The sequence below is a fragment of the Ceratotherium simum genome, chromosome 29 (assembly GCF_057802395.1).
Source record: "Ceratotherium simum simum isolate JZ-2026a chromosome 29, ASM5780239v1, whole genome shotgun sequence".
NCBI lineage: Eukaryota > Metazoa > Chordata > Mammalia > Perissodactyla > Rhinocerotidae > Ceratotherium > Ceratotherium simum.
The window spans coordinates 23155032-23174705 of NC_141928.1; the positions used below are offsets into that span (position 1 = coordinate 23155032).

Here is a 19674-nt window from a genome sequence, read left to right on the forward strand (position 1 = left end):
CTTTAAAGAGGCAGCGAATGAGAATTAGGACTCTCCATACCTCGAAAAATTAACTGTCATAATGAAAGTGAAAATCTACCCCACCCCACTCAAGAAACCAGCATACTGTATAGCAAACTAGAAACCAAAACCCAAAAGGTGAAATAATATACAATATCCATGAACGTGTTTTACGTACATTTGATGGGTGAATCTGCTATAAAACGTAAGGCAGAGTTTGCCTGTAATTTAAGGGGTGAGAGTTGAGTGAACATCCTCAGAAAAGATCCTGCAGGAAAAGTGAGTAACAAGCTGTAATGACTTAGTACCTACGGGAATGAGATGAGTGGGCTGCGATTCTTCTAGTTTGTTCCTCAACCAGTCAAAATCCTGGTATCTTCGGCGAACAGAATATTCTGGCAGGTCAAACTCCACCCGAGTGCTCTGCAAATAAGAACAGTGGAACAAAATAAGCATAAGGGAATAGTAGCATATCTTGGCAGAAGAGAAGGAAAAAGCTCTCTTTGAATAACCAAACTGGGCAAGAACACATTTTCCTTCCACCAAACACACCAGCCAAATGGCAGGGTTTTACCAACACAGCATGACGAGTCTGGGCCACAGGGCCCAGTGAAAAATTCAAGGATCTAGGATAAAAATGTCAAGGGTTTTTTTTTTCTACCCTCAGGAAATGGAACTCAAGAATAGTGTTTAGAAACATTTGATTCATTTCCTCCAAGCTGAACTTTGAGAATTTCTTTTAGCAGAATAACTCTGATGAAGATATTGCTACTGAATCTGAATTATTAAGTCTCCACTTTCCGCTAAATACGCAAATGCGCTGACAAGTTTTGCCAAAGGCAGAGGGGAAACAAACAAAAAGATAACAGATCACCTGCTTATTTAGGAGCCAGATTAAATGAAAACAGAAAAGAAAATTTTGCTAAATCTGCCATATTCTGCCAGAACCATAACCTTGAAACTATATTGTATTTTAGATGTATAAGAAAAAATCTAGAAGGAAACAATAACAAAACACCACTGTATTGCAGAAAAATATTCATCTCCTCCTCTTTCCTAAATGTTAAAAGTTTTCTCAAATGTGACTGAGGTACTTAAATAATGAAAACCAATGTTAAATAAAATTAATTTATATCAAAACAAGAATTTTACACATTAATTTGCCTGAACTAAAATTTTGTCTCAGAGAAAGCATTTTTTTCCTATGAGAGTTACTGACTATATGATAGTCACAGTTCTCAAAAATTAAAGAACAAGATAAAAATGGCTCAAGCGACATTTATAAATTTACTCCCTCAAGCCAAAAGTCTGTTTTAATCCACAGCACCAAAAAATCTTAAAAACACACGAACAAAAGTGATCCATCAAAGAAAAAGCTGTGAACAGCTCTGGCATTCAAAATTATGATTTCATCCTCTCCGAAAGCCGTGCTCACAGTCTGAGCAAAACTGCGCGTTAAAGGACTCAGTCTTGGACTAACCCACTGATAACTCTTTCTGTATCTTTTCCCCTTTTCAAAGTCCCACGCACCAGCATATACCCATGAAACACAACTCTCCCCTATGATGGGGGATGAGGGTGGGAAGATGTGAGGAAATTCATTCAACTTAGGTATTTGTGATTTATTAGAAGACTCCCCAAAGGAATTAGCATTGTAGAATCAGACGGGAAAAAAAAAGAATACTTACATCCAAAGGACAAATCACTGTTAACATAAGGCGTATTCAGGCATGAGGGTGATGGAAATATTGCGGACAAGCAGCCTGACACCCCTCCCGGGCAGGGCGGGCAGAACTCTGCGCCTGAGCAGTCCTAGCACCCCCGCCAGACCCCTAAGACACCACCGAGCCTCCCGGAGCCTTGGTTTCCTCAACAGTTAAGAAGAGAGTTGGAAGGGACATTCTTCAAGACCCCAGAGAGCTCCTCAAAAGGCTGCATCGTAGAATTTGCTGATGATTATGGGCCCATGAAAGGTAGATTTTGACAGGTGACAAATGAACACAACTCATTTTCGTTGTAAACAGAACTGATGGAGGACTAAAAATTTGGATATAAAAGGTTAGAAGAAAAATCTAGAACTGATAATGACAACTGTCCTCTATATACTCACCCTTATTTCCAAATTGTCTACCATTCTCAAATAATACTTTCATAGTCACATAAAAAATGCTCATTTTTTGAAAACTACTTCAAGGACATAAGAGATTCAGTAAAGCTGTAAAAATGTGATGCTTTAGAAAGCAATAAGTTGGGGCCGGCCCCACGGCATAGCAGTTAAGTGCACGCGCTCCGCTGCTGGCGGCCCACATTCGGATCCCGGGCGCACACTGATGCACCACTTGTCAGGCCATGCTGTGGCGGTGTCCCATATAAAGTGGAGGAAGATGGGCACGGATGTTAGCTCAGGGCCAGTCTTCCTCAGCAAAAAGAGCAGGATTGGCATGGATGTTAGCTCAGGGCTGATCTTCCTCACACACACACACACACAAAAAAATAGAAAGCAATAAGTTAAAAAATCATCATGAAACACAAGGATGCTCACACTCTCTGACCCAATATTTATTTTACTTATTTTTACCACAACTCACTCTAGAAAAGATACAGTGATACATGAAATACGATCAAATGACAAATTAGAAGTAGGTGACAAAGATAAAGGAAAAACAAGGACAGAGAGAAAAAGCAGAGCCAGGAACGAGGCTAGCAAAACAGTCACCACAGAATTCTGCACACCTGTTAAAACTAGGCCACAGACATTACCATGAATTTCTGGAGGGACACCCAGTCAGTTATAAGACTCGGAGTACTCATAAAATATGCAGGCCAATAAAACGCCAACTATGAGTTTGTAGTAAATTTTTCCTCTGTGAAATTCAGGGTCCAACTCAGAAAGGAAAATAAAGTAATAAGTGTTTATCTCTATTTTCTAATATCTATGGTAAACAAAACAATAAAAAAGAAAGAAAAGTGCACACCAACAATTTCATAATCAGAGACAAGCACTACACCATTTTGTCCTGTGTCCTTCCATACCATGTTCCACAATCTAGAACGCCCCACAAAGATCACAAGGTCATGGGTACATACCTAACGCCAGATCTGCAAATAGGTCACCAAGCACAAGAGCTGTAATGAAGAATATTCATTTTCACCATCGCTCCATATGAATATCTGCTTGGTCTTCTCTACGCATCCCTGCCAATTTTTTTGAGTTCAACACTTTAGAAGACCCAGCACAAAGCCACAGGGTAATCAGTCACCCAGCACAGCACCCTGTCCACTGGGCCTCACCCTACCACAAAAGAACTCTTATTCCCCAGGAGCTGATGTGCCCAACAACTGTGGCCTGGAGCCATTCCAAAGAATTTCCATTCAATCCAGAATTTATGACCAATTCACTCTAGAGAGATTTGGTTTTCATCACAAATGCCATCTGTCCAAGCCACAGCTGGATCCTAAGAAATCTGAGTGACCCCTCTCCCCCGCAAGGGGACCTCTTCCCCTGTCACATATTACTCAGCTAATCCCGTTCTGCTTCAGAGCCCCACTACCCTAAGAGAACACCTGAGAATGATGACTTTTGGCCTCTCCTCATGCTCCTCTGGGCTTCCTTTATTATGACATGAGCTGCCAGTTATCTCCTCCTCAGAGCCTTCCACCAAGCCCTCTGGAACACCCATTCCATAATTAATAAATTCCTACAGCTCTTCAATCTATTCAAATTCTGAAAGCTGGCTCTCCCCTGAGCATACAGCACTCCGGCTGTCCCATCAAGTGGAAAGCTGCTCTTTTTCTCACATTTCACAAACCTCGCCCCACCCTCCAAGACCAAGAGTTCCTGTTGGCATCCTCCTCACTCCACATTGCCTCTTACCACCACTCCTCCACAGCCCTGTGAAAACCCTTCTGAGGCTCATGCCATCAAGATATATACATCTCTACCCCTCCTCACACCTATCATCTACTGACGCCCCTGACAATTCTCCTGATTCCTTGAAGATTCTAGTAGCTGGCTCTCAGGCTTCCTTTCCACAGCTCTTCCATAATCTGGGTGCTCTGGAGATCAAAGTGGTTCACACATACAACACCTACCTCTGAGCCAGCAATGCCGCCTTCCCCTCTCATGACCTCTCCACAGACTTTGTCGTCAGGCAGAAATTCAGACGTCTCCCTCTCTAACCAGCACCTCCTGTATTTCAGACTCTTCCATTTCCCATACCCCTGGTTTTTCAGCCTCTTGGGACCTACAGTTCCTTGACATTCTGTCCATCTCCGTCTTTACTTCCTGCTTTATTCAGCACCAATTCCATGACCCATCACTTGAACCTCTTACACTTGCCAATATCCTAAACACCCCTTTCTCCACTGTCCGTTCACACAACTCTGGCAAAAACGCAACCATCCACTTCTCGCTTTACTAGACCCGGGCATGTGAGCACACTCCTGGAGGAAAAACAAAATCAGGCAAACTCTGATTGACACAATCAATTCTAGAACCGGATCCTCAACACTGCCAAGCAATCTTTTCATACTTCCTTAGTCAACTCTCTCCCTCATTTTCTACATCAGTTAATGCAAAGCCTGTAGAAGTTTTGAAAACTTCTAAGCCCGACTTCAAAACCTCCCCTTCGCTCTTAGAAGACCTCATCGTCTATTCATAGAGAAAATTGCAGCTATAAGCAAAGAATCGCTCAACTTCCCGCCACAAAAAAAAAAAAAAAAAAAACACTTCCCTTCTTCCTCCAGAAACAACGGAAAAAGTACACCTCCCCCATCAGAGACCACTCATTCCCTCCACTTCTCCTCAGGATACTCTCCTTCCACTTTCTCAGTGGCTTCCATCCTGCTCTCCAATCTTTAACTTAATGTCTCCTTCTCTGCCAACACTGGCTTCTTGGCACATAAACAAGTCTCTTCCATTCTTTAAAAAAAACAAACAAAAAGCCCCTCCCCCGTCAAATCCACATCCTCCTCCCGCTACTGTTCTTTCTGTAGACTGGCTTTCCATTGCCAAACCAACACTCATGGTTTCTCATCTTTCTTATTTCTCCTCACCCTAACCCACTGCAAACTGGGTTCTGCCCCACCACACCAATGAAACTGTTCTCACCAGTCATCAATAACCTTCTGTCCTCAAATCTAACCTTCACCTTGTAATCCCTATATATAACTTGACCTCTGAGCAGCGTTTAGCCTCTGTTGACCGGTGAGGCATTTGAAAAGAGGAACTAGATGGGACATAAGACTTGGTGATGACTCACTGGCGATGGGGTAAAAGACAAGAGGAGGATGACCTCAAAAGGAGCTGAAGGCTCCTCTCTATTTCCGCAAGCTCCAGTCTCTTCCCACATCATCCTCAGTCTCAATAGTCAGGCCATGGTGTGCACCACAGTGCTGGGGAGATGGGGAGGCAGCGGGGCAGGGGTGGGGGGCAGGGAGGAGGGAGCAGTCCTCTCTTGAAAATCATGTCTTTTGAAAGTATAGCACAAGACAGATCTGGATTCCAACTCTAGTTCTACCACATATTAGTTGCATGTCTTTGAGCAATTTTCTTAATATCTCTGTGTCTCAGTTTCCTCATCTGCAAAAGTAAGAATACTACCAGTATCCTACTTCATTGAGAGTGAAGATTAACTGATGATATATTTAAAGCACTTAGTACAAGGGCTGGCCCCGTGGCTTAGCGATTGAGTGTGCGCGCTCCACTGCTGGCGGCCCGGGTTCGGATCCCGGGCTCGCACCGACGCACTGCTTCTCTGGCCATGCTGAGGGCACGTCCCACATACAGCAGCTAGAAGGATGTGCAGCTATGACATACAACTATCTACTGGGGCTTTGGAGGGAAAAATAAATAAATAAAATTATAAAAAAAAAAAAAAAAGCACTTAGCACAAAATAAATGACAGCTCATCCATACAGTGGAACACTGTTGCAGTCTCAGAAACGATAGCATAAAAAGTGTGCTTACTGGCACTTACTAGCATAGAAAGATATGTGCAGGGGCCAGCCAGTGGTGCAGCAGTTAAGTGCGCGCGCTCTGCTTCAGCAGCCTGGGGTTCACAGGTTCGGGTCGTGAGCGCGCACCGACGCACCACTTGTTAAGCCACGCTGCGGCGGCATGCCATATAAAGTAGAGGAAGATGGGCACGGATGTTAGCCCAGGGCCAGTCTTCCTCAGCAAAACAAGAGGAGGATTGGCATTGGATGTTAGCTTAGGGCTGATCTTCCTCACAAAAAAGAAAGAAAGAAAGATATGTGCAACGTATTAGTGACTTGGCAGCATGCAAAATACTCATTTTTGTAAATGTATAGAGACAAATAGTTCAGAAAGTTATAAATGACTATTTCTGGCTGGTGAGCTTATAGGGGTTCTTTTATAGTTTTAGCTTACTTGAGTTTTCTAATTTCTCTACAATGAGCACACATTACTTACATAAAATAAAAATTAAAGGGTTTCTATCACAAAAAAGTACAGTATGTGGTAAGTGCTCAATAATTAGCTACTACAGTCATGCACTGCATAATGTCATTTCTGTCAACGACGGACCGCATATACAACAGTGGTCCCATAAGATCTGTACAATACAGCCTAGGTGTTACACCAGGCTATGCCATCTAAGTGGTATGGTGTTACACAAACACTAAGTTTGTGTACGCACATTTTATGATGTTCACATAATGATGAAATTGCCTAACAATGCATTTCTTAGAATGTATCCCCGTTAAGCCACACATGACTGTATTATGATGTTACTTTCTAGGAGCCCGCGGAGAGAAGAGCCAGGATCTGCCTGCCCTGAGAAGGCCCGGGCTGGCTCTCCACCACTGGAGAGATAATATGCCCCTGACTTAGATCTAGGTGGAGAATGCTTTGCCTACGTTGGCTCTCAGCCCTAAGCTCATTTTCGCTCAGGCAAAAGCAGCTCTGTACTTTGGCCAGCGTTGGTCATCGGGAATCTGAATTAGGACTGAAGAGTCGAAGCTCAAATTAATCAAGTAAGTATTTGTGTGACCTTGTGCTCTGACCACTCACTTTGCTTGAGAACCACAGCAGAAGTGGGGGTCCAGAGACAAGATGAGGTGTTTGGGACACTGTGTTCCTATCTGGACCCTCTCTCTCAACCCCACACCTCCCTATGTACCCTTTAACACAACATTCAGAAAGAAGGCTCCAAACGCACCACCAAGATGTTAAACCTGGTGCCACTACTTGAAACAGGAAAAGAAGAGGACTCTGGTTTGAGATCAGAAATGGAAATGACGGTAAGAAGTAAGACTTAATTCTCCCACAAGTTCCCCTTGAGGAGTCAGCACCACAGTCAAGTGAAAATGTGGGACTGGGACTGGGAACAGCTTATCCTAAGACATTATCTGACTTACAGGAAATCAAATAACCCCAGGAAAAGGGATAGAAATAGAAACGCAAAGGAGGAAGAGGAAGAAGGAAGGAAAGAGAACAGGCACAGGAAAGGCTGGGGAGCTGCAGCACGTGCCGGAGCCTGTGAATGAGTTAAGGGCCCTGAGGTATTAGCATTTGGAGAGGTAAACTGCCGGGCAGAGGCATCAAGTAGGGCTGGGAAAACCTCGAGGTAGGCAAGTACTGCTGTGCCAGCGAGGCAGTCACCTTGTCATTCAGCTGTTTAGAGCACAAATTCAAGAAAAACAAGTTTTGCATTTCACTGACTCCAGGGTAAAAAATAAGTTGACCCTAGGGGGAAAAAAATAAGTAACTGGAAATAATTCATGGGAATATGGGCAGCAACCTAGGACCTCTGAGGATATAATATACATGTAAGTGCCTAGCTCAACACCTGGGAAACAGTGGACACCCAGTGGCAATGGTGACGGGTGACTGCGAGTGCATATGCGTGTGCACACACACACAGACAAATTTTCAACTGTGAACCAGGTGTGGAAAGGACAAGGCAGTAATATCATAGTGGCACAAGGCAGAAAGTCAGTAATTAGTTCCCATCCTTCTCTTACTCGTTCTCCCCCTACCATCAAGTCTAATTATATCAAGTTATAATCACGGTCTCATCACAGAGATTTAGGTTGATAGAACGATTCATAAATTTCAAGAGTAATGTGATATTAATGTGTTAAATAGTATCATGATAGAAAATAAGTGAAAGTATAGGGATTAAATGTTGTATTTGAAAGACTGTAGTCACAATTTCTCCTTCACTTTAAGATAAAAAACTTGCATATAATCCTTTTAATCTAAATACATCCCCTCTCTCAAATAGCCACACCCACAACTATAATAAAGGTAAACAAATTTGTACAAAGGGAGGGAGAAAGCAAAGGCAGAAATCATGGCGGTAGGACTCCAATTCTCCAAGACCATTCAACACGGGCAGAAGACAATGAAGGGACCTACTTTGGTGGTGATCCTATAGGTGATGTAGGTCTCCATTGTACAGACGTGCTTCTTGGGATCATCAACAGTGACAAAGAGATCTCTGGTCTCACCATCAAGGTCGTCATCAAGCTGAAGTCTGTTGAGAAGGGAAGATGAAGAAGCGGGACTTGAAGTGCCTGCTGGAGTACCACCGTTGGGCAAAATGAGATCCTAAAAGAAGAAAAGAAACACCTTACAAATTAAATGAAAACACACACCTGGAGAATATCAGCAAAAGTAGCTGGTTTAGCCAAACCAAGAAACATTTCTAAATACAAAAATAGCTTTCAAAAAATCTGAGCCTCTCCTTACTTCATGTTTCTGAAGTGAACAGGTCCTTTATGACCAAGAGAAACAAACTATGGCAGTGCTCTACGGCAAATTCATGCCAGTTCATGTTCTAGTAAGTGCTGCAGGAACCCACAGAAGCAAATACTTCATGGACAGAGAACGTAACAGCTCCACCACCTTCAGACTTCGACAGAGAAAGAACTCTGTGAGCACACCACATACTCTTTTTCCCACTTTCCCAAGACCATCACCTGGGCCCAGGTAAACATTAAAGGGCCTGAACCCCCTTAAATACTCAACACTTTTAGAAACTCAATCAACCATCACAAAGAAACAACTAAACATCATGTGCCTCCTGAAAGATGTTCACATCACCAACTACAAGGTACGCTTGCCAAAAAATGGAATCTGAATCCTGAACAAATCTCTAGACACAACACCAATTTATAGGAAACACAGATGAGTGAGGAACATGTTCAACAATACTATGAGGATGCAGTCAGCAAAATCCACACTATATGAAACTAAAGAGAACCAAGGACCCATTTTCTTCAATAAATAAATTGCAAAGAAAAGAGAGAGAGAGGAGCATCTACAGACGTAAAGAAATTTAAGAGATATATCAACAATTGTAATGGATCTTGATTAAAACAAATGTTAAAAGATTTTTGAGATATTCATGGAAATTTAAATACTGATCAATTATTTGATGATATTAAGGAATTATTAGGAAATATTATTATTTTACAAAATCTTAATCTTTTAGAAATATATACTAAAATATTCATGGATGAAATCACAGGATGTCTGGTATTTGCTTCAAAATAATTAAGAATGGGTAGATGGGATATAGACGATACAAGATGCCCCACAGCTGATAACTGTTGAAACTGGTAGTTGCAAGTTCATTATACAAGTCTCTCCGCTTTTGTATATGTTTAAAATTTTCCACAGTAAAAAGTTTAAAAAGTGGGAAAGGGAGGGAGGAAACAAATGACAGAAAAGAAAAGGAAAGAAAGATAAAAAATTATGGACCTCTTTCTCTTTAGGCCTTAGTAGGAAGCCACCTGAATAAATTACGTCCCTACAATATCCAAAAAAGGCACAGTCTTAGTTACCTTTTTGGTTTTAAGGTTTAATAACAGAACAGACCCCATCTAGCAGCAGATGTGAAGGCCTCTGAACGTCACCTTGGAAGCATGAAGAGGCAAAGACTAAGGAATATGGCAAGAAAGTGACATGACACCATGGAAAGGGCCTTGGTCAGGACTACAGAAAACACTCCTGACCTGTGGGTCCTCAGATCACGGGGTGAGGGTGGGAATTCCCCCAAATTCTCTCTTTTTTTTTTTTTTTTCCTTTTTCTTTCTTTTTTTTGTGAGGAAGATCAGCCCTGAGCTAACATCCATGCCAATCCTCCTCTTTTTGCTGAGGAAGACTGGCCCTAGGCTAACACCCGTGCCCATCTTCCTCCACTTTCTATGGGACGCCGTAACAGCACGGCCTGACAAGCGGTGCATTGGTGCACGCCCGGGGTCGGAAGCCGGGCCACCAGCAGCAGAGCGCGGGCACTTAACCGCTACGCCACCAGGCTGGCCCCCGAATTCTCTCTTCTTGTGAGCAGTCTGGATATGACTTAGCCCCTAGATAAGAGAACATACAGGAAATGAGAGGTCACATCCATGAGCTGCTGCTCAACATGGGACATCTGGGAAGTGGGCTGGGACAAGGCAGAAGGAAGCATGGCCTGGGGTCAAGGGCAACGTCACGCAACTGGGTGGGTGATGGAAAGTAACAGAAAAGGCACCTTCCTTTGTCTCCCGTTTCCACTGACCACAGATAATTTAGTCACATACTTCCTTAGGCAGTGTTAAAAAATTTTTTTGTAATTACTGAAAGGGTACCATTTTCACAGAAGGTACTCATGGGAATGGACCCCACCCTCCACTTTTCCTCAGCTATGCTTCCGACTAGAGGGCAGATCCAGGAGCTTGTCAGCTGGGAAGTCAAACCCCTCAACAGCTGCTCTCAGTGTGGACAGGACAGCAGAACCCAGCTACAGCAGCACCCAGCTGACCTGGCTGCTTTCTCAGTACAGTGACACCACAGGACATGCACTGTCCACACCCTAGTGTCTACGGATCAGAGAGGGGACATCTTCTCTGGAACTCTGAGATAACCATCATGTCTTCATCATTTCAGTAAATATTTAAACACTGACTTTGGAAAAGGCACCATGGCATTGCAGGGCCCACCCTTAACATTTTATCAACACTAGCACCTGGGCCTCAGAGCAGCTCCATCGATGGCTAAACATTGCACAAAAGAACAAAAGAATTCAAAATCTTTAGTCAGATAAGCCAACATCAGCTCAGACAGCAGTTTTCCACAATCTGACCTGGACCAATCTCAGCAGCCTCGTTTCCCACCAGGGCATCAGTTCCTGGAACCAACAATGCTGTTTCATACCCCTCATCTTTGCTTGCAAAGCCCCCCTCCTCTTTTTTATGCAGAGTCTCCAAATATCTCAGAGGAACCTTCTCAAATGCCCCCTCCTCTTGGAATCCGTCCTTGATCCATTCTCTGGCAGAATTAGTCACTCTCTTCTCAGTACTTTGAAGATACTTCCCCCAAATTAATTTTCACATTTTTAATCATTTATTTACACACATAACTTATCCATAAACACTGTGAGTCCCCAACAACTGTAGCTACGCCGTGTTCACCTGTGTGTGTGTGTTGTGTGTGTGTACTTATCTGTCCATCTGTTTGCAGATCTCCCAGTGACTCCAAGCCAACTCCACTAACCTTTGCTCTGTGGACCTCAGCCAATAACCTTCCAGCAACAGCCCAAACAAAGGTCTGAAATGTCTTGGCCAGACAGTGGGAAGTTAATGAGTTCTCAAATCAGTTGGTGGGGGTGGGGGAGGGGAGAGTCAGTCAACCAGATCTTGTCACAAGCTGCAGATTCTTTTTTCTTAGGACCACACGACCAGGGAAAAGACCCACACTCTCATTATGGGGGGTTTCATGGAATATTATTTGAGCATATACAAATAGCTGACAAGCTACAAATGCCTGTAATTTCTTAAAAAGGGATGCTACCACCTCAGATTTCCACGGCACATGTGTTCACAGTGCTTCCACGTTCTTAGTTCATTGCACCCATGTCAGCCTCATGAGGTTTGCAGGACAGAGGTTGCCTCTACCAATGCGGAAGCAGAATCAAAAACGTTACGTAACGGGTCCAAATGCATGGAAGCTAGTCGTTGCTATGCTAGAAGTTGAACCCAGGTTTCTGGTTCCTAGTTCAAGGTCCTTATCGAGCTGAATCCCGTTTGTGTGGCTTTTTCCAACCCAACACTGTCCCTCACCTCCATTCTCTGGCCCTAAATCCTTTTGAGTAAACGTGAAGCTTCTGTTTGTAAAGCCAGTCAAGGAAAGCTAACATTTTCCTTTAGAGTCCTAATACAAGTTATTCCCCAAATGACTCCCCTCAAGATTTGGTTCCCATGAGAAACAAAGGTGGAGGGAAAATATGAAGATCTTAGGAGGAAAAGGCAGAGGGTTAGGAGAACTGAACGATGCGGGTTCCTCCACCCTCAGAGTCCTCCAGCAGTGGTTTGCTTCACTGAGAGACCTGAGCTCCAGAGCAGGTACCGTGGGATAGCAGCACCTTTATGACCAACATCAATCACAGAAGCAAGAGAATCCCTTGGCTCAACACAAAAGCCTCTGGTTTTATTTTTGCCACCCTACCTACAGTCAGTCCTCCATACTGCAGCCAGACTGTTCTTTTCAAAATGTGAATCAAAACATGTCACTCTCCTGCTCAAAACTCTCAAAGACATCAGCCACTCACATTCAGAATAAAATTCAGACTCCCTCCCATAATCCGCAAGGACCAACCTAACCTTGTCATTCCCAACAACCTCATCACAGACGTGCTCCCTCCAGCTCATCTCGCTCTAGATGCTCTGGTCTTGGCTCATTTTGTCCGTAGGGCCTTCGTACCACTGTTCACTCTACCTGAACACTCCTCTCCCCTCAGATTCCCATGTGGTGGCTCCTCTCTTCAAACAGGTTTCTGCTCCAATGACACCTACTCAGAGAGGCCTTCTCAGCCCACAAAAACCCAAAACTATCCTGACCCCTCCATCACTTTCCAGCGCCTGCCCTGGCTTTATTTTAGCCACAGGACTTATCACTATCTGAACATTTATTATATATTGAGTGTCTGTCTGACTCCCCACTAGTCTGTAAATTCCACAAGAGTAGAGACTTTTTCTTGTTCATCCCTCTGTCCTCTGGCACACAGTAGGTTCTCAATACGTATTTGATGAATGAATGAGTCTTAGAAATGACCCAACTCCATCCCTTGCCAACAGAAGATACTCAATAAACATCCATCAAATGGCAACAAAACTGAGGCTAACCTGAGCCAGACTGCCCAGCTTTGAATCCCAGTTCCACTATTCACTAGCAGTGTGATTTAAGCAACTTTCTTAACCTCTCTACGCCCCAGTCTCCTCATTTATAGAATGAGTATAATGGAATTGAGTTAGTTAGTATATGGAAGCAGTTGGAATAGTGCCTGGAACATGGTAGATGCTACATCACTATTAACATACTCACACACAAAAAAAAATGAAGTCAACTTGTCTGCAAGTATTCTTGCAGTCCCTATAGACTATAGGGCTGGGTTCACACAGACACTTAATAAACAGTGCTGAAAATAAAAATTGTATCCAGAGTCATAGTTGGTGCCTCAAATACACTTTTCTTAATGATTTTACTGTAGCAATAAATATCTACAGTAGCCCTTGTGAGTGTTACCACTACACAGTTGAGAAATGAAAACTCCTCATTGCTCCAAAATATCAATTCTCACCATGTAGGTTTCAGTTATAAGAGAATTTCTTCTCCCTTTCTACCCCTTTTTATCTAGGAAGAGAGAAACATAGCAAGGCTGCTTCAGAAACCCTCTGGTTCAAAGAATTTCAGTTACAAGATCCACCATTGTAGTCAGCCAGCCACAAGATGGATCATTAAATTAACATAAATCACTGGCAAAATTCTACTAAACATACGGTTTATGAAAAGAAAATGGTATACATTAGGAGCCAACATGGATTTAATAAAAACAAGTCATGCTAAGATACTCTAATTTCTCTTTTTGATACTATTAGAGGAATGTGGGCAACATGATGATCTAGTTTCAGAAGAGCCAGACAAAGTCTCTCAAGGCATCCTGAGAGTTAAGGGGAGAATGAGGGCTCTCTGAATGCACAGACAGTACCTGACTTGTCTTCATTTACCTCCCTCCTGCCAGGCACACAGGAGATGCTTGAAGAATGAATGTGTCCTACAAAAACTGAATAGAACACTCTTGATTGCTGACTTTTTTGTAAAGTTAAATTTAAGCCCACTTCGGAGAATAAAGCCAAAAGAAAAATCTCAAAAATGTTCTGTTCAAAGATGTTCATAACAGAGCAAAGAACACAGGGCGAACCTTGGAAAAAACCCCGAAGGCCCAATAACCAGGAAATGATCGTGTTTACATTAATAAGAATTTTACATACTCATTTAAAAATTATAAATCTAGACTTCCAGATAAACTCAGTGAACTGCACACAAGCCTTTGCTTTCTCCTTCTTTCTACTCTCCAGAAACTAACATAACAATCTAGAGAATTGAGTGGGGGGAAAGAAGAGCAGTGGGAGGAAAAAAGAAAAACAGTGACTGGAATCATACCAGATTGCAAACTAGGAAAGGGTGCCATTCAAATGCCAAAACTTTCAAAGATCTTGTACTGGACAGAATTGGGATACAACTGAGAAAAGAACTAAAAGATATCTTAACCCATGTTACTGAGGTTACTTAAGATTATCAAGGTTACCTAAGAAGTAGAAAAATTCCTACTCACATACATCCTAATTTGAAAGTGCAATTGTCGGGGCAGGGGCTGGGATGGGGGAGTGGAAAGGCCCACAGTGGGGCAGAGGAGGACACTAGAGTGTCTGGCTGCTGTGAGCAAGGGGAAGCCAAGCACAGACAGATACACCGGCTGAGGACCACCAGCAGAGGGCGCGCTGCCCGCATGGCTTCATCTCGCCATAGTAGAGACGCAAGAGAAAGGTGCCAGGAACATGCAGGCACCTGGATCAGCTGCCCTGGGCAGGTCCACCAAGGACAGAGCAGGGCAAGACTACAAATTCTGAAGGGGCTGGGCTCTACCAAGATGGAGAGAACATCTAAAACAAGAAGGAAACTAGGCTACACTGCATCCAGACACAGAGAGGAACCAGGCCAAGGTTCCTGACGGGCTGCCCAGGACCCTGGCTTTCTTCTTCCTGACTCCTTTCCCCACTGACAGAGCACTCAATGGATCTGTCAATCAATTACTCAAATCAACTCAACCTAAGATCCAAGAAGACAGTTCTAACATTAAGTAGATACAGAGAGGATCCAATAATTCACTTGTTCTGATGGGAGGCAAACAGCAGGCCTGCATTACCTCATCAGATAAGTAAATCAAAAAATATATCAAGCCTGCACTATCTCATCATTCAGACACAAGAAAACCAAAACATGAAGAAAGATGCATAGTTTTCAAGAGCACATAAAAATATACATTTGAAAAAGATTTATCCCATGAAACAGAACATCTTAGGTCCCATCTACTTTGTGCTCTCAAAAAAAAAAAAAAAAGTCAGAAGAAAATGGAAAAGGGACTAAAAAAGCATAAACTGAAAACAGAAAAGAAAGTGTGAAAGTTATAAACAAAACCAAAATTTAATTCTTCTAAAAGATGAATTAGATAAACAAAAACATAGCAAGCTTGACCAATATAAAAAGAGAGGGGATCAAGGAGCAGGCAATAACTATTAAAATTTTAACTCTATGTATGATTATAAATTATAAGGATGTGCTATGAATAACTACGCCAATAAACTTGGAAGTCTATAGGAGCTGGATGGCTTTGTAGGAAAATATATGGCCAAAGTGAAATTAAGTTGAGGTAGAAAACCTAAACAAATAACCACAGAACAGAACTTTTACTAAAATGTAAGCTAAGCCCCAGTGGTTTTACAGCTGAGCTCTAATGAACCTCAAGGAGCAACTCCTGTTTTAGTCAAACACTCTAAGGTACATATTTTTTAAAAATGGAAAAACTTTTCAAATCATTACCTATATCTGATATCAAAATATTAGGACAAGAAAGGAAGTTAGGGGCCGGCCTGGTGGCGTAGCAGTTAAGTTCGCACGCTCTGCTTCGGCGTCCCGGGGTTCCCGGGTTTGGATCCCGGGCATGAACCAATGCGCCCACTTATCAAGCCACGCTGTGGTGGCATCCCATATATGGTAGAGGAAGATGGGCACGGATGTTAGCCCAGAGCCAGTCTTCCTCAGCAAAAACAGGAGGATTGGCATCGAATGTTAGCTCAGGGCTAATCTTCCTCACAAAAAAGAAAGAAAGAAAGAAAGAAATTAGATCTGAGTGTAAACATCATCAATAAAGTAACAGCAAATGTTATATTAAAAGAATTTAAAAAAAGAAGAACATACCAGGATCAAGTCAAACGTATTCCAGGAAATCAAGAATGATTTTTTTTTTTTTTAAAGATTTTATTTATTTATTTTTTCCCCCCAAAGCCCCAGTAGATAGTTGTGTGTCATAGCTGCACATCCTTCTAGTTGCTGTATGTGGGACGCGGCCTCAGCATGGCCAGAGAAGCAGCGCGTCGGTGCGAGCCCGGGATCCGAACCCGGGTCGCCAGCAGTGGAGCGCGCTCACTTAACCACCAAGCCACGGGGCCGGCCAAGAATGATTTAACATTGGGAAATTTATTGCATTAACTGATCATATAATGATCACTGAATATAATCATGACTTCATTGGTATATATCAGCCATGCCATTAAAATCTCTAAGTAAAATTAAGGAATAAGAGGAAAGTTCCTAAATACGTTAAAGAGTGTATATCAGAAAACATCAGCAATGAACCTTAAAAACATTACTCTAAGTGAAAGAAGCTAGACATGAGCCACATGTATGATTCCATTTATATGAAATGTCCAGAACAGGCAAATCCATAGAGACAGAAAGCAGATTTTTGGTTGCCAGGGGCTGGAGGAAGGTGGAATGAGAGTGAATACTCAATGAGTACAAGGTTTCTTTTTGGGGTCACAAAAATATTCTGGAATTAGATAGTAATGACAGTTACACAATGCTGTGAAAATACTGAAAACAATTGTATACTTTAAAATGGTGAATTTTAGGTATGTGAATTAGATCTCAACAGTAATTTTTTAAAAAGCAACAAACAACATAAAACATAGGAGGGAGGTGTACTAAATTCAGAAACAAGATTTTACTACCTACTATCACCGCATTATTCAAATCATTCTGGAGACTCTAGCTAATGCAGTGATGTACAACAGAGCTCCATGCACTGAAGTATTCAGGAAGAATACTTGAAAACAGGCAGTGACCCACCACATCACTCCCTGGCAAGATGACAGCCGCCCCCAAAATTAGTCTAAGATTTTAATACACATGATAGAGAGAAAATGTATTTAAAACATTTTAAAATGATAGATCTGTACTGATGCAAAGTATTTACTAAATAATGTTTGGTGACAAAAGGAGAGGACACAAACTATACAGTAGATTGTATTATCATTTGCAATTATTAACTCTCTTCCTGTAAGAGGATTATACACTCTTACTATTGCCAAGTGACTGCCCACAGGAGGACACCTCCCCACCCCACTGACTTTCGGCTTGGCCATGTGACTTGCTCCAGCCAATGGCACATGAGCAAATGTGACATACACCAGATGGGAGCAGACACTTTAAGAGGCATTATGCATTCTTTCACCAGCTCTCTTGTTCTCTCTCCTCTGTCTTGAAACCAGTATGTCCCAAACAGGGGCTGCGACTTCAGAACAGGAAGATTGTGGAAGAGAGCCATAGCAACAGACCCACAGACACCAACATGTAATGTGACCTGGTAATTAATGTTTGCTGCAAATCTTTGAAGTTATGGAGTTATTAACACAGCAAGGCTGACTAATACATATAATTATAAAAATGTCTATATGATTTTTTTAATCTAGATAGAAAACAGTGGAATTTTAAAATACAGAAATTTATCTCTTTTTTTTTCCTGTAGAGTTATTCAAAGGCATCTTAACTGTATGTCCTAAGTTCTGGGATCCTACTTGCTTATTTGTAGGAAGTTCAGTCCTTCCTTCCCACCCCTGCCCCAGAATCCCTATCTCAAATATTCTCCAAAACCCCCAAGGTTTCTTGCACAAGTATCTCCAAGTTCCCAAGGCCCACCAATCTGCAGTTTCTAGGTTAGCATCTTCCCTGAACAGTCTGACCTTTTCCTACTTTGGAGTCTGGGCCATTTCTTATGAGGTAAAGACTCCTCTTCTTTAGACATGGGTTAAGAGACCACCTTCAAAGCTTTATTTATAGGTTTAGAAACTGAAAATGTTTCCCTAGTCTTTTTATTAGAAAACTTGCCCTTCCAGTAAAATCCATCCATTAGACTGATGCAAAAGAAGACCTCCAATGAGATCCCAAATGAAGTCAAAATCAAAGCACGTGAGTCCACATTCCTTGACTAAGTTTCCAATGTCTGTTACTAGCTTTTTCTAAGACTCTCCAGACTAACAATCACTTTTCCAGACATTCTTGTGATTCCTGGGAGCAAAGGTTTTCCTCCACTCTCAGCTGAATTCAGACATGATCCCTTTCATTCCTCCTAAGGAGGATGCACTATTTCAAGCATATATTGAACACCTAATACACATCAGCCAAGGTGCTGATGCAGGGCTACCAAACAAAATAGGATATGACACCTCTGTTTAAATAACTCAGTCTAGCTGGGCATATGGACATGAAAACCTCTAACTATGATGCAATGCAATATGGGTTATAATAGAGCTCCGTGCGAAATGAAGGAGGGCAAAGGATGCTGAGGCAACTTGAGAAAAATGAGCAAATTTGCCAAGTGTAAAAGCGAGGCTGGAGGAGAGTTTGGTGTAGACATTCCAGGCTGAGAAGTCACTGTCACGGAAGGAGGAAAGGTATTTCCCAAAGCTTGTCCCTAACTGAATGATAACTAACACCCCCAACACGAAGGTTCTGCCTTCTATTGCTGGTCAAGTAGGTGTATGCCATCTGCGGACTCAAAAGCCCCAGCAGATAGCTTTCTAAAAAGACAGATTAAACCTTCCCTAAAAGCACATATCCAAAGAGAACGTGACTCTCTCTAAAAACCTGCACTTTTTTCTGCCCTCCTTGACGCATTCTCATGATCTTGCCAACTGAAAACCCATAAAGCTAAGTAAGGCATTCCTTCTCTGACATTTCTGCATCAAATTCACACATGGGTTTGGGGTGTAGAACCCCTCAGAGATCATCCAAGTTGTTTGTGTTACATATAAGAAAAGGCTTAGCAGCAGTATGCATGAGGTCACTCAAGTGGTGTGTGAGAAAGCCAGCTCTTTGGTCTCTCATCTAGGGCTCTGCTATACCATAACCCAGACACTCCTCCTTGTATCCTCCATAGGAAGAAGGTGAGTGATGTGGACAAGCCAATAAAGAGCTCTAACAGACCAATTGAGAAAAATTATGAGTGGTAATCAACAGAGGATAAATGAAGTTTCACAAAGACTATGAAGTTAACCTGCCGTGGACACTCAGGCTAAGGTTCTCATTTCTATGCTCTTCCTACCCTAAGCCACTCCATTCACTCTGATCTTTTTTTTTTTTTTTTTAGATTTTATTTATTTATTTTTTCCCGCCAAAGCCCCAGTAGATAGTTGTGTGTCATAGCTGCACATCCTTCTAGTTGCTGTATGTGGGACGCGGCCTCAGCATGGCGGGAGAAGCGGCACGTCAGTGCGAGCCCGGGATCCGAACCCGGGCCGCCAGTAGCGGAGCGCGAGCACGTAACCGCT

General features: G+C 42.5%; 1 protein-coding gene across 1 annotated transcript in view; it reads right to left on the bottom strand.

Annotated features, from left to right (window-relative positions):
• Window positions 1-19674, bottom strand: part of SNX30 (sorting nexin family member 30) — a 112716-nt gene that overhangs the window by 51117 nt on the left and 41925 nt on the right. Inside the window, exons 2-3 of the mRNA XM_004423338.2 lie at window positions 8384-8575; window positions 313-423 (exon numbers count right to left, since the gene is read on the bottom strand). Of these exons, the coding sequence (XP_004423395.1) occupies window positions 313-423; window positions 8384-8575 (303 nt within the window). The remainder of the gene's footprint in view (window positions 1-312; window positions 424-8383; window positions 8576-19674) is intronic.